Raw genomic sequence first — 24,547 nt, 5'->3', positions numbered from 1 at the left:
AAAGTTGGATATTAGTATGTACTAGGTTTGAGATTATACCATCCCATAAAAAGCAGTAACAAAATTATAAATTGGTATTGTGCTACAGTTTTACAATCACATGGATTTGAACAAACGTTTTTACACTTTAGAGAGAAGAAGATCCAAAATACAAGTTTGCCTCTTATTCTCCATAAATATTAGTTGCTCAGCCAAAGATTGTCATAAACTTTCAATTACAGTGAGAACCTTGACACCTGGTGAACTGGGGTTATAAGGATGCCAGACACATTCTTTTAAAGCAGCAAACAGCTGAGTTAAGAGAAGCCTTGCACCGCACTACACCGTGAGCTCAGCTCCAATGAGGTGACAGGCAGATTTCCAGCAAAATGCTATATTCTGTACAAGGGACAGAGACAAGTGGGTGAGAATTTCAATGTCAGCAGGAGCTTGGCCTACACTCTGATCATTCTCATACTGCTGTTTTAGGAGTTTACTGTGTACAAATTAGCTGCTGTGTTTTCCACATAGTTAAATAAACCATATATAAAGCCACTTCTTTGGTTTTGCAGACTATTTGGTGTACTGCGCAGTGCCATATAATTACTTTTCTTTTTACTTAAACAGGGCATTTTTGATGGAGGTACAGTAAAGATGGCAAATACATCTGTCTATCCTGTAGGTCATGAGCACGTAAACATTTAATCTGTAGATATTGAAAATCTGAAACAAAGACAGGGAATGCTTAACAAATCCATGAGGGGATTGACTAATCTTTTTAGGCCAGTGACCTTCGATCAGAACCTACTTTTACTGCAGTGACAACTAGTACTTTCACAATTTGAGGCTTGATTACGATGAACAGCAAGTCTCCTGACTTGTTTCCTATCTTAAGCTTGATGTTAGAGGTTGCTTAAGTCCTGAAAACTTACTCAAGCACAAAATAAAACGGAGGTAAAAATAAAAACAGTTGGAAACACTCAACAGGCATCTGGAAAGGAAGATTTTCTCTAGTTCTGATGAAAGGTCTCTGACGTATTATAATCTCTTCAGTGGTATTGCTTGAACCGCTGCATGTTTGCAGCGTACCGTTTTTTATTTCAGATTTCCAGCATCTACATAGTTTTTGACAATCAAATAACTTTGAGATTTTGAAAGCAAGTAATATTACATTTATTTTTTCAAAGCTTGTTATTTCAATTAAACTGAAGAAAAACATAATTAACATAATTATCTGATTCTACAGATACACAATGTGGACCAGGCCAAATATACTACAACTGCAGTGCTCTGGTAGGTGGATCTGAGAGAAATGCAGGAGCAGGATGCAGAGAGACCTGTGGAAATCTACTCCTGAACACTCCATGCCCTGACTCCATGCCATGTCTATCTGGCTGTGTTTGCCCCTCCGGGTGAGTGGCTAATTGCATTAAATAATGATGCGTAGCAATGATATAAGAAGGCAAAAGATAGCATGAATTACAGTATCACACACAAAATGCTGGTGGAACGCAGCAGGCCAGGCAGCATCTATTGGGAGAAGCACTGTCGATGTTTCGGGCTAAGACCCTTCGTCAGGACTCATTTAGTCCTGATGAAGGGTCTCGGCCCGAAATGTCGACAGTGCTTCTCCCTAAAGATACTGCCTGGCCTGCTGTGTTCCACCAGCATTTTGTGTGTGTTGCTTGAATTTACAGCATCTGCGGATTTCCTTGTGTATGAATTACAGTACGTTATTTTATTGTCTAAGATGGATATTAAAATATGACATGCACAGCTGAGAAACTTAAAACTATAATGTACTTTTGCAAGGACAAAGCTTTACAAATGATTGATTGTACAGGTGTCCAGTGATCAGCATTCTGATGTGTATTTGCTTTTAATATTATTGGCAGCACTTAATATCTCATAGTTGGAGATTCTGTGCTTTACTTCAAAGATATCAAGTCATGGGCAGTGTACTTCTTAAAGCCATACGTTACACCTCGTTAATGCTTATACCTGTGAGAAGTATATGTAGAGCGATGGGCTCCTGTAGGGAACTCTTAGTTGGTGCTTTGGGCTTTTGACTTTCTAGACGAGCTTGCCGTCTTTCATGATGTATCTTATAAACTGAGGCAATCAACATCTTTGAAGTTATTATTTTCAAGTATACATAATAACTGGAGGATATTTCTACTTGGCATTATTGTCCTCTCATTGATGTTTGAGTTGTATTATACCCAGGGATTACTGTAGAGTGAAATAATTAACAAAATGCAGCATAATGGTTTGCTTGGATTCCATAACTCTGCCTACAGATAAGGAATGGGTCAAAATTCAGGTTTTAAATTAAATTTAAATTAATTTGTAATTTGCCACAGCCATAAAACCTCTGTAAAGTTGAACAACATTTAAATTGAGCTTATGATCTATCCACATGCACATTCGTTATGATTCCAACTTTAGTAATTATTTGTATTAATAACTTTCTCCATTTTACTATTAAAACAGTTAAATTAGTCTGCTTTATTGCTGTAATATATTATTCTAGTTTGTTGTGAATTCCAGAAATTAAATATTCAACAATGAAAGTCAATGTAGCAGAAAAAAAATGCAGAAGTGAGCTGGAGGGATTTACACTGTGATTTAAATCTGATTCATAAGTTAGAGATTTTAGATTTTTGACTATGGTTTATTAGATGCTGCAATCATCAGGAAAATCTTTCTTCATGACAATTATGTTTCTATCTAGTTATTCATCTACATCCTCTCACTGGAATTCAGAAGAATGAGAAGAGATTTTATAGAAATATATAAAATTTATGAAAGGGATAGTTAAGATAGAGGCAGAAAAGTTGATTCCACTGGTAGGTGGGACTAGAACTTGGGGACATAGCCTCACAATACAACAGAGGAGTTTTAGGATGGAGAAGAGTGGGAACTGCTTTTTCCAAGGGGGTGGAATTCTCTGCCCAATGAAGCAGTGGAGGCGACCTCAATAAATATATTTCAGACAAGGTTGGATAGATAATAGGGGAATTAAGGGTTATGGGGAAAAGGCAGGTATGTAGAGTTGAATCCATGGCCAGATCAGCCATGATCTTATTGAATGGCAGAGCACGTTCGACGGGCCGCATGGCCTATTCCTGCTCCTATTTCTTCTGTTCTTATCTCGTGTGGATACTTATTGAGGATAAATAACTGGAAGGTGTGGTTCTACAGAACCATCGTATAACATGTGGCTGAGTGATACATTGTTCTCTAGACTAGTGTGAACTACATCCTTGCACACACAGAATCATTTACTATGGAAACCGGCCATTATTTTGGGCTACCGGTCAGTAGATGAAGTGTTGTATTAGCATTAGGGGCAGGAATTGTTGGTACTGGAGGCCCCTAGCAATGATTGCAATTTCACTGCTCCCTGCCTTGTAAGGATTGGATGGAACTCCCCACACCCCTTGCTAGTTATCGATGACTCTGCTGAGACTTAGCATATCTGCATTTCAGGTATTTCTTTGAGATTTTGAAGGTTTTCTTGTTGAAGTTATGGTGTTTGAGTTCAATGCTGAATGTATTCAAAAACATCAAAACAGCATTTTTCATTTCAGAATATCATATGTACGCACTTTAGATTTTTGCTGGAGACAGATTATCCAACTGATTATCCATTACAGCCTCTAATGAATTGGCTGCAAGAAAGTAAATTCTAATACGTTCTTTGTTGGCAATTATAGTGCATGATATGCACTAGTGAATGCTTATGAAGCTTGTAGTTGTCTGTCACTACTTTTTAATTAGAGTAATAAAATACAGTTTATAAAATGCTGCTTCAAAGGCTATGGATTTGAGATGATGTAACAGTGAATCAGAATTTTCCTTTTGTGGGCAGCAGATTCCAGACTTGGCACACAGTAACAGCACTGGTGTTTCTACTCAGTGTATTTCACATCTCACATTATCTCTGGACTCCGTAGCAGTGATCTGTGAATAAAACATTAGACATAAGTGCCAAATTAGGCCATTCAGCCCATCATGTCTGCACTACCACTTCATCAAGGCTGATCCAATTCCCTCTCAACCTATTCTCCTGCTTTCTTTCCATAACCGTTCATGCCCTGAATAATCAAGGACCTAGTAACTTCTGTCTTAAATATTCCAAATGACTTGGCCCCCAGAACCACATGTAGCAATAAATTCAACAAATTCATCACCTTCTGCCTACAGAAATTCTTCATCCCTGTTACAAACGGATGCTCCTCTACTCAGAGGCTGTGCCTTCTGGTCGTAGACTCCCCCACGACAGGAAACATTCTCTCCATATCTACTCTAGCTAGATCTTTGAACATTCGATAGGTTTTAATGAGATCCCCCTCATCCTTCTAAATTACAGCATGTAAAGGCCCAGAACTATCAATTGCTCCTTTCACAATGAGCCTTTCATTCCCAAGACCATTGTTGAAAATTTCCTCTGAAACCTCTCCAATGTCAGCACATCCCTTCTTAAATAAGGAGCCCAAAACTACCCGCAACCCTCCACGTGAGGCCTCACCAGTGCCTTATGAAGTCTCAGCATGACATCCTTGCTTTTATATTTCAGTCTTCTCGCATTCGATGCTAACATTGCATTTGCCTCCCTCACCACTGACTCAAACTGCGAACTAACGTTCAGGGAATCCTGCACGAGGACCCCCAAGTCCCTTCGCAGCTCAGATTTTTTTTGAATTTTCTCCCTGTTCAGAAAATAGTCTATGTTTCTGTTCCTCCTATGAAAATGAGTGCCCATGTAATTCACAACACCGTATTTTATTTGCCGCCACTGTGCCCATCCTCCTCATCTGTCCTTCTGCAGCCTCCCTGCTCCCTCAAAACATGTGAAGGTCAACATGTTTGTAATCAAGACGAGTGCAAGAAACGGATCCTGCCATGTCCCACCGGCAAACTGCAGCTTCCCTGTCTGAACAGGGTCCGCTGAAAACTAGCTTGTTACACCAGGTGAAGGAACATAATAACTTTGAAGTTAATGCAGCAATAAGCAAGTGGAGAGTAAAAGATGGGCATGAAGATAAATCGATAAGTGGAATGTTGTCACTTATAAAAGCTTACTTCAGTTTCTAAAACTCTAGACTTCCTTCTGAGACAAGTGACGTCCGTAAAACTGAAGTTGGCAGATGTTACCATAGGGGTTCAAATCTCAATTAACAATGAATCAGAATTCAGGAAGCAGTTAGGGAGCATGGTGTCATGATAGCAACCTCAATGGCAGCAAAACAAACGAGCTGGTCATTTTCTTCAGGAATGGGGATGATGCGAGAGCTCATATTTACATCAATGGTGCTGAGGTTGAGAGGGCTGAGAGCTTCACGTTCCAGGAATGAATATCACCAATAAATTGACCTGGTCCAACCATGTTCAAAGGTTTAAAGGTTCACTTAGTATATATCCATATACAACTTTTCCAGATAGCCGTGAAACAAAGAAGGAACATGGAGGTCATTCATTGAGAAACATCAAACCCAACCCCAAGCATAAAAAAGAACAGCATTCCAAAAGGCAACCCCCAACCACCTCCCCACACACAAAATGGAACAAAAACATTAACCCTAACCCCCCTCCCCTGCATAAAACGCAACAAGAACATTGACCCCCAAACAACCCCTCCCCCGCACAAAAAAACTAACAGAATGCAACAAGAACCCCAAACACCCTCCCCTCACACAACAAAATTGAAAAGGAACAGGCGAAAAACACAGAATATAAAAACCATCTGAAAAAGTCCACAGTCCAATATCGCAATAGTCCAATCCATGAAAACAGAATCCTGGTAACTTCACCCGACACTGCAGAAGCACAGAGGCCACAGCAAGCCGACAGCAATAGCCCACTCAGACTCCTCCTGTTCAAAGGTTCATTTATTATCAAAGAATACAGCTCTGAAATTGTTCTTCAGTGTTGACACTGTGGCCAAGAAAGCTCATCAAAGTTCAAAGTAAGTTTATTATCAAAATCCATAGATACCCACCAAGTGCTACTGTGCGATTTATTTTCTTGCGGGCATTCACAGTAAATACAGAGATTCACGATAGAATATGTGAAAAACTGCACAAAGACTGATAAACAACAAATGTGCTAAAAACAACAAATTGAGTCAATACAAAAGAGAAAAATGAATGTAATAATAATAATAATAAAAATAAATAGTAAGTATTAAGAACACGAATTAAAGAGTTCTTGAAGGTGAGTCCATAGGTTGTGGAATCAGTTCAGTTTAGGGAGAGTGAAGATATCCACTCTTGTTCAAGGGCCTGCTGGTTGAGGTGGTTGTGCTGGTTAACTATTCCTGTACCTGGAGGCTCCTGTAACTCCTTCCTGATGCCAGCAGTGAGAGGAGAACATGGCCTAGATGGTGGGGGTCCTCTGATGGATGCTACATTCATACACCAGCACTCCATATAGATGTGCTCAGTGGAGAGGAGGGCTTCACCTGTGATGGATTGGGCTGTATCCACTACACTTCGTAGGCTTTTCTGTTAAAGAACATTGATGTTTCCGTATCAGGTTATGATGCAACCAGTTAGTATTCTCTTCAGTGTTCCCCTATAGAAGTTAGACAAAATTTTAGATGGCATGCCAAATGTTAGCAATCTTCTTAGAAAATACGGAGCTGCTGTGCCTTTGTAAAGGCACGTACATGCTGGACCCAGAGTAGATCCCCTGAAGTGATTATCCCAAGAAATTTAAAGTTACTAATCCTCTCCACCTCTCTTCCCCGAATGAGGACTGTCTCCGGAACCTTTGATTTCCTCCTCCTGTACTCAATAAGCACCTCCTTTATTTTGATGATGCTGATTGAGAGGTTGTTGTGACACCACTCCGTCAGATTTTCAGTCTCCCTCCTATCTGCTTATTCATCACCATCCTTGATTTGGCCAGCAACAGTGGTGTCCTCAGCAAACTTAAATGTGCATTGGAGCTGAACTTAACCTCACAGTCATAAGTATAAAGTGAGTAGAGCAGCAGGAATGGCCTTGTGGAGCACGTTTGCTGATGGTGATTGTGGAAGAGATGTTCAGAATCGGAATCAGATTTATCACTGGCATGCGTCGTGAAATTTGTTAACTTGTTGCCAATCCAAACTGACTGGGGTCTAGAGGTGAGGAAATTGGGAATATTTAGCCTCTACATCCTTAGGAGTCTAAAGGAATTTGGCATGTCCCCTTTGACTTCCACCATTTTTTTTGGTGCACGATGGAAAGCATCCCATCCTGATGCATTACAGCTTGGGTTGTGATCTTCTCTACCCTAGACTGCAAGGAACTACAGACAGCACATGTCTCATGTGCTGTACATGTGCACATGAGACACACAGCACATGTGCTCAGCACATGATGGAAACCAGCCTCCTCTCCACATTCTGTCTATACTTGTCACTGGCTTGGTAAAGTAGTCAACATAATCAAAGACATCATCTAGTCTGGACATTGTCCCTTCTTCATCACTCTCACTGGCAGAAGATACAAAAGCCTGAAAGCACATTTCACCAGGCTTAAGGTCAGCTTCTGTCCTGCTGTTATGTTTCACATAATATGGCTCTGTTCTCACAATCTACTTTGTCAAGGCCATGCACTTTAATGTCTACCTGCACTTCATTTTATCTGTAACTTGAATATTTTATTCTGCACTCTGCTAGTGCTTTCCCTTGTACTGATGTGATGAAAATAATCTGTATGAATGGCATGCAAAACAAAAGTTTACACCATGCCTTCCTTCCACATGATAATAGCAAACTGATGGTCTAATTAGACCTACACAAGTCAGGCAGATTACGTCTGATGAAGTTCGATGCTGGTCTTTGTCTGATGGTATTGGTTGTAGTTGAAAGGATTCAAGGTATATTTATTAGCAAAGTATTCATGTAGTATAAACCCTGAGATTCCTTTTCTACACAGACAGCCATGAACAAAGAAAACCATGGAACCTATTCAAAGAAAAGCATCAACTGCAAACAGCCACACCAAAACAATCACATGACTAGAACATTACCACCCTCGCACCCCATACCAAAAAAAGCAAATCACGCAAACAGCAACAAGAAAGAATGAGTGAAAGCACGGAACATAAAAGACAAAATTGAAAGAGTCCGTATTGAGTCAGTTCAATGTGCATACTTGCAGGCCACCCTGATAGCAGGTGGGGTGGGAGAGAGGGGGCAGGGAGAGAGAGAGAGAGAGAGAGAGAGGGAGAATGAAGACACCTTCCTCCAGAAGCAATGAGCAAGAACCTGGTAGACGGCACTGAACAAGTGCTCATCCTTTGCACCCACATCAATATTTTTAATCTTCCTCAATGCTTTAATCAGCAAGATCAGCTCTAAGCTTTTTGGCCTGGTGGCTGGTTGCCTCCTAAAATCTTCTTAGAGACAGATTGCTCAAGGGGCCAAAAAACCCCCCATCAAACTGTAGATCACAGGCTGCAAAAGTATCAGAAACACATTTAAAAGAAAAGGATGGAAAAGATGTACAAGTTGGAGGGACAAGTTGTGTACTTGTTTCTGGTACCATTGGGAATAAAATTAAACTAGCTTCACACAGAGATGATTGGGACCTTCAAGGGACATTGAAAATAACAAGGATAAGGCAGGAAAGGATGTTTAAAAAAGAGAAAGAGAAATAGAATTAAATAATTTAGTATTCTGAAAAAAGATTTCAATTATCTATGTTTTTCAAAATGTTATATATCCTCTCAAGACATTACTTAGCCTCCTTTATCAGTACATGAATCAAAGTTAGAAGTAAATTTATTATCAAAGTATGCATATGTCACCATGTACTACCTTGAGATTCATTTTCTTGCAGGCATTCACTGTAGAACAAAACTACAATAGAATTGATGAAAAACTACATGTAAACAGAGACTGACTATCAACCCATGTGGAAAAGAAAGACAAATTTAGCAAAAAGAAGAAACCAAACAATATAGTAAATAAATAACACTGACAACATGAGTTGTGGAGTCCTTGAAAGTGAGTCCATAGGTTGTGGACTCAGTTTAGAGTTGAGTTGAGTGAAGCTATCCACACTGGTTCAGGAGCCTGATGGTTGAAGAGTAATAACTGTACCTGAACCAGGTGATGTCGAATCCAACACTTCTGTACCTCCTTCCCAATTGCAGCAATGGGAAGAGAGCATGGCCTGGGTGGTGAGATGCCTGATGTATGCTGCTTTCTTGCAGCATCCCCCTTGTAGGTATGCTCAATATTCTGAACCCGTGCCCTCTGGTCCTAGACTCCCCCAGCATAAGAAACCTCCTCTCTTCCTTTTGTGGGCATTGATGTTTTATCTGAGGCTGTGATGCAGCTAGTGAAGATAATCTCCACTGTGTATCTCTGGAAGTTTATCAAAGTTTTAGATGATGGGCCAAATTTGTGAAAGTAGAGGCGCCATGCCTTCTTTGTAATGGCACTTCTGTGCTTGTCCCCCCAGGACAGATCCTCTGATATGATAATGCCAAAGAATTTAAAGTTTTTGACCCTCTTCACTTCTGATTCCCTGAGGACTGGCTCATGGCCCTCCAGTTTCTTCCTCCTGCAGTCAATAATCAGCTCTTTGATTTTGCTGATGTTTTTGTTATGCCACTATTCAGACAGTTTTTCAGTTTCCCTCCTGTATGTGATTTGTCACCACCTTTGAATGAATGGTGAGAATATAAGTTATCAGGTGTGATTTGTCTCTGCGGAAAAGTCTTCTGTGACTAACGCTGGCAGCTAAATTGTAGAGTGGATTCAACAATTGGTAGAAGGGGCAAAATGAAAAAGTGGGTTTTACGCTATTAATATGGGTCGAGATTGATGCACTTTACATGACAAGCTGTGATGCAGAATTAGAATCAATTCTGATCAAACTAAGAAACAGCATAAGGCAGAAAATATTGGTAGAATTTTTTATGGGATATCACATTGTACTGTGTATGACACAAGCAAGAAGTTGGAGATGTGTGTAACACGGTTTTGGGACTTTAACCTCCATATAGACTGGACAAATCAAATTTACTGTACTGAGGTGGAAGTTGGCTTTATGGACTGTATTTAAGACACCTTCCTTGATTAAAAAGTTGAGGAACCACCTTGGGAGAGGATTGTTTTCAATTTTGTTCTGTGTATTGAAGGAGGGTAGTTTGGCTTTGTTGTTAAGCGGCCTTTAGTGGGGGATCATTATGTAGAATTTAACATTCGGTTTGTAAGTGACATGGTTCAATGTTAATTGAGGTTTCCAATCAAAATAATGGAATTTCTAAAGATGCAAGAGAATTGTCTGTAGGTGATTGAGAGAATACATTGAATGGTACAATCATGAATAGGCCTTCTTTGAAATTAGTGGATAAGGTGACGAAGTGCAGACACCTAAAAAGAAGTGTTTCAAATGTAGTTGATTAGAGAAATTCAAGATAAATTAAGTCAAAACAAGAGGCCCATAACATTGCCAGATTTGGTAGTAAGCACTGGGAATGCAGTAAGGGAGGACCAAGGAGTTGATAAAGGCAGGATGGAATGAGAATATCAACTGAAGAGAAATGTGAAAGACATTAATGAGTCATTAATCACACAGCATGGAAGCAGAACTTCCAGCCCAACTGGCCCAAAGAGACCAAGGATCCCATCAAAGCTCATTCAATTTGCCTGTATTTGGCCTGTGTCCCTCAAGTAAGAATAACATGGTTATAGGTAAGTTTAAAAAAATGCAATTCTAGTGAAGGCAGATGTGGACTGCCTCGCAAAATAATTTCACACGTACTTGGTGTCTAATTTCACAAATGAGGATACACATTAACAACTAGATATGTTTATAGTGAGAATGAACAACTGTAAGACTAATTGTTAGTCAAAGCTTTATACTCAAGAAGTCGGTGAACTTTAAAATTGATAATGAAACTGATGATCTTCCTCCCTGACTATTGAAAGAGGTGGCTTCGGAGCCAGTTCATGGTCTGGTTATTATCTCAAGAACTTCTGTGTACTCTGTATTTAAAATGAGGGTAGCAAATGTGACCTCACTGTTTAAGGAAATGGAAAGAGAAAATTAGCAGTACTGGCCTGTTAGGCAACTGCTGGTTTTGAACATGGCCTCATTGTTGCTGGAGTAGGTTGGTGCTCGTTTCAGCTATCAATGCTGCCCTTGGGCTGAGGGGAAAATGTGGAACCAACAATAAAGTAAGTGATAATTAAACATCTTGAAAAGAATAGTAGTGCTGAGTGTTGCCTGCATTGGTTAAACATAATTTTCTTTCATTAATCAATCTGTTGAAGTTTGTTGTTGTTAGGAATCGATAAGTGGGGATGTAATATAGTATATTTAGATTTCCTGAAGGCTTATGGAAGGAAACCATAAAGCATTAGTTAACAAGGTTAAGATACAAATATTTGAGAGTAATGTGCTGATATAGATTGGGAATTGGTTTTAAATAGGAAGCAAAGATTGAGGATAAATGGATCCTTCTCAGGTTGGTGAACAGCTGAGTACAGCAGGAACTGGTTCTTTGCCCCAGTTATTGACAACCTATATAAATCAATAGGGCATCAGAAGTTTGCTGTGGACACGAAATTCAAAGAGAATTATGAGAAAATGTGAAGAGGTTTCAAGTAGATATGCTTTCTGAGTGAGTGGGCAAGAATATGGCTGATAAAATATGATGAGAAGAAATGTGAGGTCACCTACCTAGGTGAACAAATCATAAAAGAAGTCTGAAATGATTAGAACTTTGTGTGCTGATGTTCAAAAAGATCCAGGTTAGTTTGTGAAAAGTCACTGAAGGCCAGCGCGGAGGCATAACAAGCAATAAGGAAGGCACATGTAGTATATACTGTACGCCTTTATTACAAGATTTGTTTGCATGAGTGAGGATGTCCCATTGCAATTGTAAAATCCTATTACCACTGTTGCTAGCTGTCAAAACTGTTAGGATTTAAAAATTTTAGTGCATTTAACATTTAGGGGCACTTAAAATTAAGTAAATAACTAAAATGTATGCAACGTAGGAACATAAGAATTAGGAGTATGAATGCTCTGCTATCTAATAAAATCATAGCCTATCCTGATTTTAACATCAGCTCAGAATTCCTCTCTACCTACAGTAACTGTTCAATCCTAGCTTAACAAGCATTTCAATGACCTCTGCTTAAAAATATTCAAATACTGTGCCTCCACCATTTTTCCCACTGAAATTTGAACTTCAGAGATTCTGTTATATCTAAGAGAATAATTTTGCCGTGTCTCCATCTTAAATGAGAGTATATTCTGAAATGGTAGATACCAGTTCTTGATGCTCCCACAAGGAAATATTTTCTCCATGTTCACTCTGTCCTGAGCTCAGAATTTAAAGTCTATAAATCAAATTATGTCACACTCCGCTGCAATTCAGCAGATATAAACATACAGCAAAATATCCATTCCAGACATTGGTCTTGTCAACCTCTGAACTGCTTTAATGTATTAACAGCCTTGCTTGAATTAGGAGATCTCTACTTCAAGGTCCTCCGGATGTAGTGTCACCAATATCCAATATAACGCAAAGGTTCAAAGTACATATATTATCAAAGAATGTATTAATTATAGAACCCTGAAGCAAGAACCCCATAAGAACCCAGTGAAAAAATAAAGACCAACCCCCAATGCACAGAGTCAGAGGGAAAAAAACACAAATCATGCAAACAATAGAAGCGAGCAACAAGAAGAGCAGTCCAGACCCAATTGTGTCCTTAGATCCAAATCCCTAGAGCAGCCAGTAGGTCCAAACCCTGGTATTCAGTTCATCATATCAGCCGGGCAAATCGCTGCAAAGGTCATTGACATGAAGCACAGCCTGCGGGGGCAGTCACACAGCCTCGGGGCCGCAGAGGGAGTCTATCTGAGCCCACGTTTAAATTGTCCTAACAGTGGATCGTACCTCAGTACAACCCGAGCTCTGCCACGGCGAATCACACCAGTCCCAGAACATGCTGCCCAGCATCTCGCTTCAGGCCTAGATTTTTGCAGCTGAAGAATCTGTTCTCAGCCTCTGAAGCATAATGTGGAAAATACTACCTGAGAATGTGGCGGAAGCAGAGACACTGACAGCATTTAGAAACATAGAAACTTAGAAAATAGGTGCAGGAGTAGGCCATTCGGCTCTTCAAGCCTGCACCGCCATTCAGTATGATCTTTTCTTTCTTTTTCAATCTTTTTATTGAGTTTCATATAAATATAAAAAAACATAACATGATAATGAATAGGTTATGAATACAATAGACTTGAGATTACATTGATAATAGGATAATATCCTATTAAACATCAACAAAAAAAAGTACATTAATCAATCGAGTCTATATAATTATATATGAAAAAAAACAAAAATAATCATCGAAAGAAAAAGAAAAAAAATTAAAAATGTGTGAAAGAAAATATATATATGAAACAAACACTAAACTAAAACTAACATGGGCAATAATAACAGTTTATAAGTATATGATAGTGTCAAAGAACTCCGGAACTCCATACCTGAACAAGAGTAAACAGAGAGAAGGTCTGGAAAAGGCATTCAGTATGATCATGGCTGATCATCCAACTCAGAACCCTGTACCTGCTTTCTCTCCATACCCCCTGATCCCTTTAGCCACAAGGGCCATATCTAACTTCCTCTTAAATATAGCCAATGAACCGGCCTCAACTGTTTCCTATGGCAGAGAATTCCACAGATTCACCACTCTCTGTGTGAACAAGTTTTTCCGCATCTTGGTCCCAAAAGGCTTCCCCTTTATCCTTAAACTGTTACCCCTCGTTCTGGACTTCCCCAACATCGGAAACAATCTTCCTGCATCTAGCCTGTCCAATCCCTTTAGAATTTTATACGTTTCAATAAGATCCCCCCTCAATCTTCTAAATTCTAGTGAGTATAAGCCTAGTCGATCCAGTCTTTCTTCATATGAAAGTCCTGCCATCCCAGGAATCAATCTGGTGAACATTCTCTGTACTCCCTCTATGGCAAGAATGTCTTTCCTCAGAATAAGGGACCAAAACTGCACACAATACTCTAGGTGCGGTTTCACCAAGGCCTTGTACAACTGCAGTAGAACCTCCCTGCTCCTGTACGCAAATCCTTCTGCTATGAATGCCAACATACCATTTGCCTTTTTCAGCGCCTGCTGTACCTGCGTGCCCACCTTCAATGACTGGTGTACAATGACACCCAGGTCTCGTTGCACCTCCCCTTTTCCTAATCGGCCATTTTTCAAGCCATGTATTCATCTGAAATATCCTCCTATTTCTACTCTGACCAGCATGTGGCACTGGTAGTAATCCAGAGATTATTACCTTTGTGGTCCTACTTTTTAGTTTATCTCCTAACTCCCTAAATTCACCTTGTAGGACCTCTTCCCATTTTTTTTACCTATATCGTTGGTACCTATGTGCACCATGACCACTGACTGTTCACCCTCCCATTCCAGAATGTCCTGCAGCTGCTCAGAGAAATCCTTGACCCTTGCACCAGGGAGGCAACATACCATCCTGGAGTCTTGTTTGCGGCTGCAGAAACGCCTATCTATTCCCCTTACAATTGAATCCCCTATCACTATAGCTCTCCCACTCTTTTTCCTTCCCTCCTGTGCCGCAGAGCCAGCCATTGTGCAATGAGCTCGGCTGCTGCTGCCTTCCTTGATGAGACATCTCCCCTCACAGTATCCAAAATAGTATATCTGTTTAGCAGCGAGATTACCTCAGGGGACTCCTGCACAACCTGCCTGTCTAGTGGTCACCCCTTCTCTTTCTGCCTGTGTAGCCTTTATCTGCGGTGTGGCCAACTCACTGAATGTGCTATTCATGACTTTCTCAGCATCGCGGATGCTCCAGTCTGAATCCAATCGCAGCTCCAGCCGCTCAAAGCGGTCTGCCAGAAGCTGCAGCTGGACACACTTCCTGCACACATAGTCGGCAGGGACACTGGAAGTATCCCTGATTTCACACAAGCTGCAGGATGGACAAACCACAGGGCCAATCTCAGCTGCCATGACCTACCAATACTTGCCTCAACTTTTGAAACTTTCTCCTTTTAAAGGAACTTACCCGGCCCTACCTCACTTGGAGTGAAGCTCGTCCTCAGCCTCTGCTCGCCGAGGCCTCTCAAGACAAAGCCTTCCTACTCTGTCCCCCTCTGTCCCCCTCTACTCCGTCGCCCACTACAACGTCGCCCGTTCCATCTACTGTTCTCTTTAAATACTCCCGCTGCCTCATGGTCCGACTTACACGCGCATTCGCAGTCGTGCCCCCGTTAAACTGCTGAAGATAATGACCTACTTACACAAACTTCTCTTTAAATACTCCCGCTGCCTCATGGTCCAACTTACACACGCTTGCACAGTTGTGCCCCCGTTAAACTGCCGAAGAAAGCATTTAGAGGAGCACACAAATCATCCAGACCGGGGGTCGGCAACCTGCGGCTCCCGAGCCATTTGTGGCTCTTTCACCTCTGTGCTGCGGCTCCCTGTGGCTTTGGGAAATAATTGGTCAGTATTTAATTAAAATGTATTTTATGTTAGTTTGTTAGCTTTTGAAATGTAATTCTAAATTTGAAGATTATGGTGATCTTGTACAATCTAAGTGTGGCGACATCCGAAACGGCTCACAATTAGCCAGCATTCCGGCTAAGGGAGATAGCCTACGGGGGTTTGTGAGTACGCGTCTTTTGCAGCATCTGCGTCCATGGGGGCTGGGTTGAGAGAGGCTTAAAAGCAAGGCTGTTTAGTTCGAATAAAGCTATCTTTGACTGCAGTTTACTGACACCGCTACAACGTGTTTTTATCGCTGGCTGTCCAGACGGAAGGTGCTGAAACGCTTTGTCGCGTGTCTGGAAGAAGTGAAAACTTTCCTGGGCAGCAAAGGGCTCACCTTTCCTGAGCTGGAACAGCCAGAGTGGCTGGAAAAGCTACACTTCATGGTAGACATGACAGCGCACCTGAACACGCTGAACACAGCTCTTCAGGGGTAAGGACGTACAGCCCTGCACATGTTGGAGGATGTTTTGGCATTCGAGCGCAAGTTGACAGTGCTTGCCAGAGATTTACAGAAAGGCACTTTGTCTCACTTCCCCAATTTGAGAGAGTTCAAACAAGGTCACGACATGATAATTTCGGAGTATTTACATTCTGCAATCATCGCAATGCAAACATCGTTTGGGAAACGCTTCTGTGAGTTCAGAGAGGAAAAAAACACATTATCCTTCCCGGTCACTCCCTTAAGCATCGATCCTTCCCTACTGAATACGACTGCATTGGCAGGTGTGAGTCAACCTGATCTTGAGATGGAACTGGCCGACATAGCCGACAAAGACATATGGGTGTCCAAGTTTAGACGCTTGACAGCAGACCTTGAAGATGTTGCCCGTTCTTGCTCAGAAACACAAATGGAGTGATATTGAAAACCTTCCAAAACCGGACAAACTTGTGTTCGAAACATTTATGTAAACATTAAAAAGTATGCGCTTTGAGTCCTGTCGATCTTTGGATCCACATATGTAAGTGAGCAGGTGTTCTCCAACATGAACTTTATTAAAAACAAACATCGCGCATGCCTCACAGATGACAGCTTGCGATCCTGTGTAAAGATGAAGGTGACGTCATACAGCCCTGATGTGCAGACGCTGTGCGCTGAGGTCCAGGAGCAGAAATCCCATTAACCAAGTATGATAAATATTTTAATTGCCTATTATTTTATGTGTATTCATATTTTTTCATTGTTCAGTGAAATAGTCCTTTTATTTTTCAGGCTGACAGCTGGCTGATGTTATTTTTGGTTTGCTGCTGGCGGAAAATTTAAGTTCGGCGTTTTTCATAAATACAAGAAGGACTCAAATAGACATTGAGTATTTTACTTTAAAGTAACTTTCAACCCAACGTCTTTTTTTCGGAGTTCAAAATGTTTTTGTTGCATGCAGAAATGTAATTTCGTTTTCTCTGCAGGAGTTCATCAATTTCATAAATGCAACACATTATAGTTTGTTTATACATAGCATAAAGGCAAAAAAAACGTTGTATGCAGTGTTATTTCATTTTAAATGTCAAACGGGTTTTGCGGCTCCCAGTGTTTTCTTTTCTGTGGGAAACGGGTCCAAGTGGCTCTTTCAGTGGTAAAGGTTGCTGACCCCTGATCCAGACAAAGCTACATGCTGGAAGATGATATAAAAATGGATGATGATTCTGACTGACCTGTTTAATTGCTGTTGAGTCCAAAGTTTAGCAACTGGTATAAAAGATGGGTTGATTTTGTCAGCTACATTTAAAATCTATCTTACAAGTGCAATAAAATTTACAAGTATTCTGATAGTTTTGTATTAAGTATTCAATTATCTTTCTCTCAGTAGTTGTGAATGTTAACCATAATATCATCAACTTCTCAGTGCAAGGAATTTGTGCAGCAATTGATTTACATGCTCTTGATGGAGCATAAAATCTGGTAGCTAAAATCTTCAGGCCACATATGATTACTTTTATCAAACGGCAATCAGAAATTAATTAAGAAATTACAGGCAACTGGAAGTTATTGCAATTATTCAGAACTTTATTAAAGAACTTTTAATATTGTTACAGTGCACAATCTGTTCTTTGTGAAATACAGTGGTTGCTTGTGAGAAAATATTTCGGATATCTGCCAACTCATCTCCCAAAGAAAATCTATTCATTTTTGAGTGGTTTTGAGTAACAGAATTGAAAAACTGATATTTCATATTAGTTTCATGAGAACCAAATCAGGTTTCAGCTTCCAGAGAATGGAGATTTATCTTTAACAAACAATGCTAAACTTCAATATGTCCAATTGTACTATTTATATAAATTTTCATGTCAGCCATCTGTGATGTAGCAGCTAATAGATCCATGAAATTGCTATGAATTGCAAGGATATTGTAAGTGTGTAAGAACAGAGGAACCTTGAAATATATGTGCATAGATCTTTTAAAAGTAAATCCTTCAATTTTGATAGGGTGACTGAAAAGGTATGCTATCCTTTATTTTTCAGGTATGAAATATAAATGCAGAAACTCACACTGGAATTGTAGTCACACATTCAATATTCCATATAATTCTGTTCAGCACATTGCACAAAGATTGAAATTGATGTGGAAAGTTTGCAGAAATTTGTGCAGATATAACCAGGACTGACAACTTGTAGCTCTGAGGAAAGCTCAAATAGGTGGGTTGCTTACTTTGGAACAGGTGAAGCTTTGGGGAGATTCAATTGTAAAAAAAAACTATTCCCACTTAGTAAAGAACTCAGAAAACAGAGTACACAGATTTAAAATGACAGGCATCATTAGAGACGTCGTAAGGAAAATCATCACCCAGAGAGCAAGAGTTCTAGAATTCCCTGCCTGAAATGATGTGGAGTCTGAAATCTTCATTATTTTAAATAGCACTTGGACATGTACATGAAGGGGAAGAGTTTATAAAGGGTAGGAAATTTAACAGAAAATGTAGTTAATGAAAATATGAAGCAAAAAAAAATACTGGAAATGTTCAACAGTCAGGAGCATCTGTAGAGAGAGAGATAGTTTGTTTCAATGCTTCATCAAAACATTCTGACAGGTTTGCCAGAAACTTGCATATTTGGATATTCATGTGGCAAAGTCCCAAATTTTGTTTACATAATAATTAGTGGTGAACATAACATTTTAGATTTTTGCATGTTTTAATAGATCACATTTTGTTTAAATTTGGCCAATTGAAAGTGAATTAACAATTGACTCATAACTAGTTCCTTGAAATATATTGCATCTTTTGCTAATAATTTTTTGATACAATTAAGGCAGGCAGCCTATATAATGACCAGTGAATGTTAATATTTATTTATTCTATGTCTGAAATTTCCAGCAGCTTCATTTCCAACCTTTTCTATGTCCTGCTTTAAAATAAGCTGCCTGGCAAGTTTCATGAGTTTTATTTTTAATTATTGCAGTAGCTGTCAGAGACCTTCATTATAACTATATTGTGGAGCTATTAGGAATAACTTGGTTCTTTTTAAAAATATATGTTGCATTATCATGCAAGTCTACCTAATCCCAGCTAGGATTCAGATGTTGATCAGCCTTGTACAGCCTGTTGGCTCAGTTTATTCCAGTGGATAAAAGCTGGTATTAGAGTGCTTGGGGAGAAGTGTGAGGCTTAATTAGTCAGTTACATTTGGATTATCATTTATACATTGGATATGATCGATATGAAGGAAAGCACTTGCTGCTGAAGCTTTTTGCCATTTGCAGAATGTAAAGTTTAGGGGAACTATTGAAGATAGCAAATAAGCTTAAGATCATATATTCAATTAAAAAATAAAAGTCAGATTATACTCCAGTACTTTCTCCAGAGTTGAGGAACAATGTAGAATTATGTATAGAAGAGGCGGAATAAAATCCCAGAGTACATAAATGAGCTGGCGTATTCAAATAAGAATGACAGCTCTTCAGAATGATCATGGTAAATCATATTTATTTCTTTAAAATTTAATGAACAGCAGGGAGGATCATGTGCCACAATTAAGCAGTTCACCATGAGATATGTTGATATAATTTTCTTTATTAAATATTCATTCATCTTCTATGCACATAATTCTCTTTGCATTACATGTCCTATTTCTTAATGAACGGCGTGAAATGTGCATATCTTGTAGGATCAGGAATAGATGTAAGACTTGTGTTCTTAATGTCAGAAATCTTGTACATACTTAATTTGGCATAGCAGGAGTTTGTTGTATCCAGAATAAGTTAAAACAAAACTTTTGGCCATTTCACCTTTGGATATTAACCTTGAAGAACTGTTTCCAGTTTAAAAGTAGACACGTGCTACTCCTGAATAACTGTTGTTAGGTTTCCACAGGTTATGTGCAAATAAAGTATTTTTGAGGAATGAATAATGTTGCATTTTTCAAATACTTTGTTCAAAACCCGACCTATTAATTTTTAAACATTTTATTTGGCTGGTTTAAAAGATGGCTTTGCACTGGTTTGTAACGTAAACCCCTTTATTTTGACAAAAAAAGTTGATAACATCAAACATTGACTACATTAATAAATCCATCAATTGAGCAATAATTAATGAAAATCTACCTCTATGTTCTTATGAGTTTTCAAACAAAATAGATACAAATTCATATCTAGTAATTAAAATGAAAGAATGGTGTGGATTTTGGAAATATGACGATTGCTACATACTTTTTCCAAACATTGACTTCATTAGGTGGGACAATAAAGATGAGTTTTAGACAGTTATAAGGAATTATTGCAATGAAAGCGTATACAGTACTTTTGTGTTCAGCAATCTTTGGTCAGTGAGGCCTCCAGACACTCTTGCTTCATTTTGCAGGTAGTCTTTGCTTTAGCATTTAGAGACAGGCAGACTTTTGTTTTGAGATTGTTGCTGAAATCTGACCCAGATTAGTCCACTCTTCCTCTACCCTTCAACAAATTTATTTGGAAAATAGGGGAATTCATTTCCTTCAAACTTTAGATACTCTTTTAAAAAAAACCTTTGATCTTCCGAATGCACATGGAACATATAATGAATTTACATGGGGAAATTTAATCTTAGTATTATTTTTCTTTTAATTCCTTTTTAATGATTGACAACAATTTGACTCAATGCATGAAGCACATGACTAAATATACTGTATTGAAGTTATACTGGTGCTATTGCAACTATCTAAAATGGTAAGCATTCTCGTGTTTAATCATTCAGGTATTGCAGCAATTTCAAAATACTTTTGGACTTTCTATGCTGCCTCTTTTAGGAATATTATTTATTACGTACCCCGTAACTGGGTGTCTTACCAGCAAAGATAGAAGTGTCCGTTGGAGTCTGGTACTATTATATGAACAGTGTTTATTAGTAAAATATACAAATCAATATCAACAATGCAAATAGCAATAGTAAATAGCAATGGTTAGCAATACTAAACCTAAAAGTGTGGGTATAATAATAATAAATAATAAACAAGCTCTATCGATGTCTAGGGGATAATGAATTGTCATATGTGAATATAAAGTTCAGTTCAGTTCATACAGGCTGAGGTAGTTGTTGGTCGATGTGTTGAGAGAGAGAGAGAGAGAGAGAACACGAACAGTGACAGCCTGCCAAACCTTCCTTTACGTTCTTGATCCGTTGATGTGTTGTTGTGCCCATTCAGGTATGACCCCTCTCGCCTTTAGCTAGACCGTTCTTCTATGGTGGACTCGTCACCCAGGCAAGGGTGGACACACACACACAAGCCCCCACTGGCCGTACTATAAACACTGTGAGTTAAAATTGACCGATCCTTCGTTCGGTCTCCGATGCCCCACACTTTTCTCGTGGGTTTCAACACTTAAGCAGTGCTCACTATTGTGTCTCTTGCTGTGTCTGAGGGGTATCTTCCCATACCTCACTTTTATTCCTACTCACGGGGTCTCAAATGTCAATCAGTTTTGAATGGCTTAGTCCATCAAACCAGCCCACTCCGGCTGTCCACTGAGGAATTTTAATGAACAGAATAGTACCAAGTAAACAGCCCTCTCTGGAGCCATGAGTCTTATAGGAGTCATAATATGGTCTCTCTCTCCCGGTGTTATCTCGCCCTTGTCTGAAGCAGATGTTCCAGTCCCAGTATGTTTTGTTCCATCTCTTTCTCTCTCATTAGCAGCCTGGCAACAGTAACGGTTTGTAATTCTCCCAGGGGAGGGGGACATGGGCAATCTTGCACCCTTCTGCCCATCAGAGCTGTTCATCCATCATAACGTACTTTATTTATTTAGTGACACAATGCAGAGGAGGCCTTTCTGGTCCTTTGAGCAGTACTGCCCCAGACACCCTGATAACCCTTATTTTTTTGTAATTCAAACTCTTATTATTATTTATTGTTATTTTACAAAGCAGCACAGCATATCATAGAGCAGATACAGTACAGCATATTTACACAGCCATCCCATGACAGGAAAACATATAAAACTAAGAAACAGAAAAAAACTTCTAATTTAAGTTTAAATTACCATACAACCATGCGTCTTGCACTTTTCCCTCACTGTTAATTCTTCCCAACATGTCTTCATATGATGAAATCTTAACCATTTCCTCGGTCCATTCCCTCACAGTGGGACATATGGGTTTTTTTCCAGTTTTGCAATATAATTCTTGCAGCTGTGATGAGACCCACCTTTAAAATAGTAAATTTGTCATTGTTTACATTAGGTTTCATTGTCCTATCACCCAGGAGACAAAACTGTGGGCACAAGGGCAGTGTAGGACCCAAGCAATTCCCCAACAAATCAAGAACTTTACACCGAAATGGACAAACCATGGAACACTCCCAAATCATGTAAAAATATGTGCCCACCTCACTTTTACACTTCCAGCATAAATGATTATCAATAATCCCCATTTTGTAGCGTCCAGTTGGTGTCCAATAATATCTGTGTACTATCTTATACTGAATAAACTTCCCTGATAACCCTTTAGGAGGATTGCTTATATGGTAATGTTTCATATACTTTGGTTTGTGCAAACTACTGCACGAAAAATGCTGGAGAAGTTCAGCAGATCATGCAGCATCTACAAAATGGAATAAACAGTCGATGTTTCGGGCTAAAGCCCTCCTTCAAGGCTGGATAGAAAGCAGGAAGAAGCCAGACTAAGAAGGTGGGGGGAGGGGAAGGAGTACAATCTAGAAGGTCGTAGGAGAAGTCAGGTGGGTGGTGGAGATGGGTTGATATAAGAAGCTGGGAGCTGTTAGGTAGAAAAGATAAAGAGCTGAAGAAGAAGGAATCTGATAGGAGAAGAGAGTGGACCATGGGAGAAAGAGAAGGAGGAGGGGCACCAGGGGATCGTGTTAGGTAGGTGACGGGAAAAGAACAGGTAAGTGGAGAGCCAGAGTAGGGAATAGAAGAAGAAGGAAGGGAGAGGGAGAAGAATGGGCAGAAGTTAGAAAAATTAATATTCATGCCGTCAGGTTGGAGACTACCCAGATAGAATATGAGGCGTTACACCTCCAACATGGGAGTGATCAAATGGGCAAACACATAAAGGAATCATGGAGGGAGCAGGAGCATTTCTTGTAGAAAGAGGAGAGTGGTAAGGATGTGCTTGGTGGTAGGACAGTTCTTCCAGGTGAGATACCAATCCAGCTGTAAATCTGTTGGGGTCATCTATTGTATCCAGTGTTGCCAATGTGGCCTCCTCTACATTGGTGAGATACAATGTAGTTTGGGGGACCATTTTGTTGAGCACGTTCACCCTTTCCAAAATAAGTAGGATTTCCTGGTGGCCCACTATTTTAATTCTAATCCCCAATCCTATTTTGACATGTTGGTCCATGGCCTCCTCTACGGAGGCCACTCTCAGGTTGGAGGAACAAAACCTCATTCCATTTGGGTAGCCTCCAACCTGATGGAATGAACATCAATTTCTCTGACCTGGTAATTATCCCACTCCCCATTTCCTCTCCTTTCATTACACATTCTGATTCCCCTTGTACCTCTTTTCTCCTCACCTGCCTATGACCTCCCCTGGGTGCTCACCTCCCTTTCTGCCATGATCCACTCTCCTTGCCTATCAGATTCTGTCTTCTTCAGCCCTTTACATTTTCCACCTATAACCTCCCGTCTTCTTACTTCATCTGCCCACCCCCACCCTTCCAGTTTCACCTATTACCTTATAGCTTTAACTCCTTCCCTACCCCTCCCCCGCACCAGCTTCTTCCCCATTCCTGAAGAAGGGTCATTGCATTAAACATCAACTGTTTATTCCTTTAGTTCCTCCAGCATTTTTTGTGTGTTGCTCTGGATTTCCAGCATCTACAGAATCTCTTGTGCTTGAAGTCTACTTACTATTGCTTAGTTGTTGGTTGCCCTGTTCAGTTGGCAACAAAACTAAGTTTTATGTTCTGAATGATTCAGAGAACAACAATGGGTCCGTTATTTTAGAAATTTTGAATTTTTGCATAATTTTTGGATTAATCAATGTGTAATCAGTTTCTGAATAACTTCAGTTGTAATCAATGAGTGATCAATCATTAGTGACAACGGATTTCAAATTTTCAATGGGAATATAAATTAGTTAAGATAAAATAAATCATGCATTGATTGCTCACAATTGCGCAGTTGTGGATTAATGCGGGGAGCGGGCCCTCGCTACAGCTGCTCAGGGAAACAAACATCAGAATCGGTGCTTGAGGATGCGGAAGTGCGGTATGTGCATGGCACTCGAGCAGGACTTAAAAGGGATCCCTGCAGGACCGTGTTCCCCACGATTGTACTCGCTAAGATTCGATGGCTAGAATATAAAGTGGATTACCTGCATCTGCATTCTGAACCAGCGGGAGTTGAGGGGATGTTGCACACTCGCCCTGAAAGAAATGGAGCTCCAGGACAACTCTTCAGGCTCTGCCATTCCAGCTGATATGCCCGATCTCCTTTAGGCTGCGCAGAAATCCTGTGATCTCTGCCATGACCTGCGGAGGAGGTCTATGTTTCTACATCAATAAGAACTGCAGTGTGAACAGCTCGGTAGTAATGGCCCACTGGTCACCGCAGATAGTGTGTTTAAAGGTGA

General features: G+C 39.9%; 1 protein-coding gene across 1 annotated transcript in view; it reads left to right on the top strand.

Annotated features, from left to right (window-relative positions):
• Positions 1-24,547, top strand: part of otog (otogelin) — a 234,389-nt gene that overhangs the window by 59,033 nt on the left and 150,809 nt on the right. The window contains 1 exon segment of the mRNA XM_059973944.1: positions 1,226-1,391. Within this exon segment, the coding sequence (XP_059829927.1) occupies positions 1,226-1,391 (166 nt within the window).

This window comes from Hypanus sabinus, chromosome 7 (genome assembly GCF_030144855.1).
Source record: "Hypanus sabinus isolate sHypSab1 chromosome 7, sHypSab1.hap1, whole genome shotgun sequence".
NCBI classification, from domain to species: Eukaryota; Metazoa; Chordata; class Chondrichthyes; order Myliobatiformes; family Dasyatidae; genus Hypanus; species Hypanus sabinus.
The sequence above is the reverse complement of the archived record's forward strand: the minus strand, read 5'-3'. Positions and strand labels throughout refer to the sequence as shown.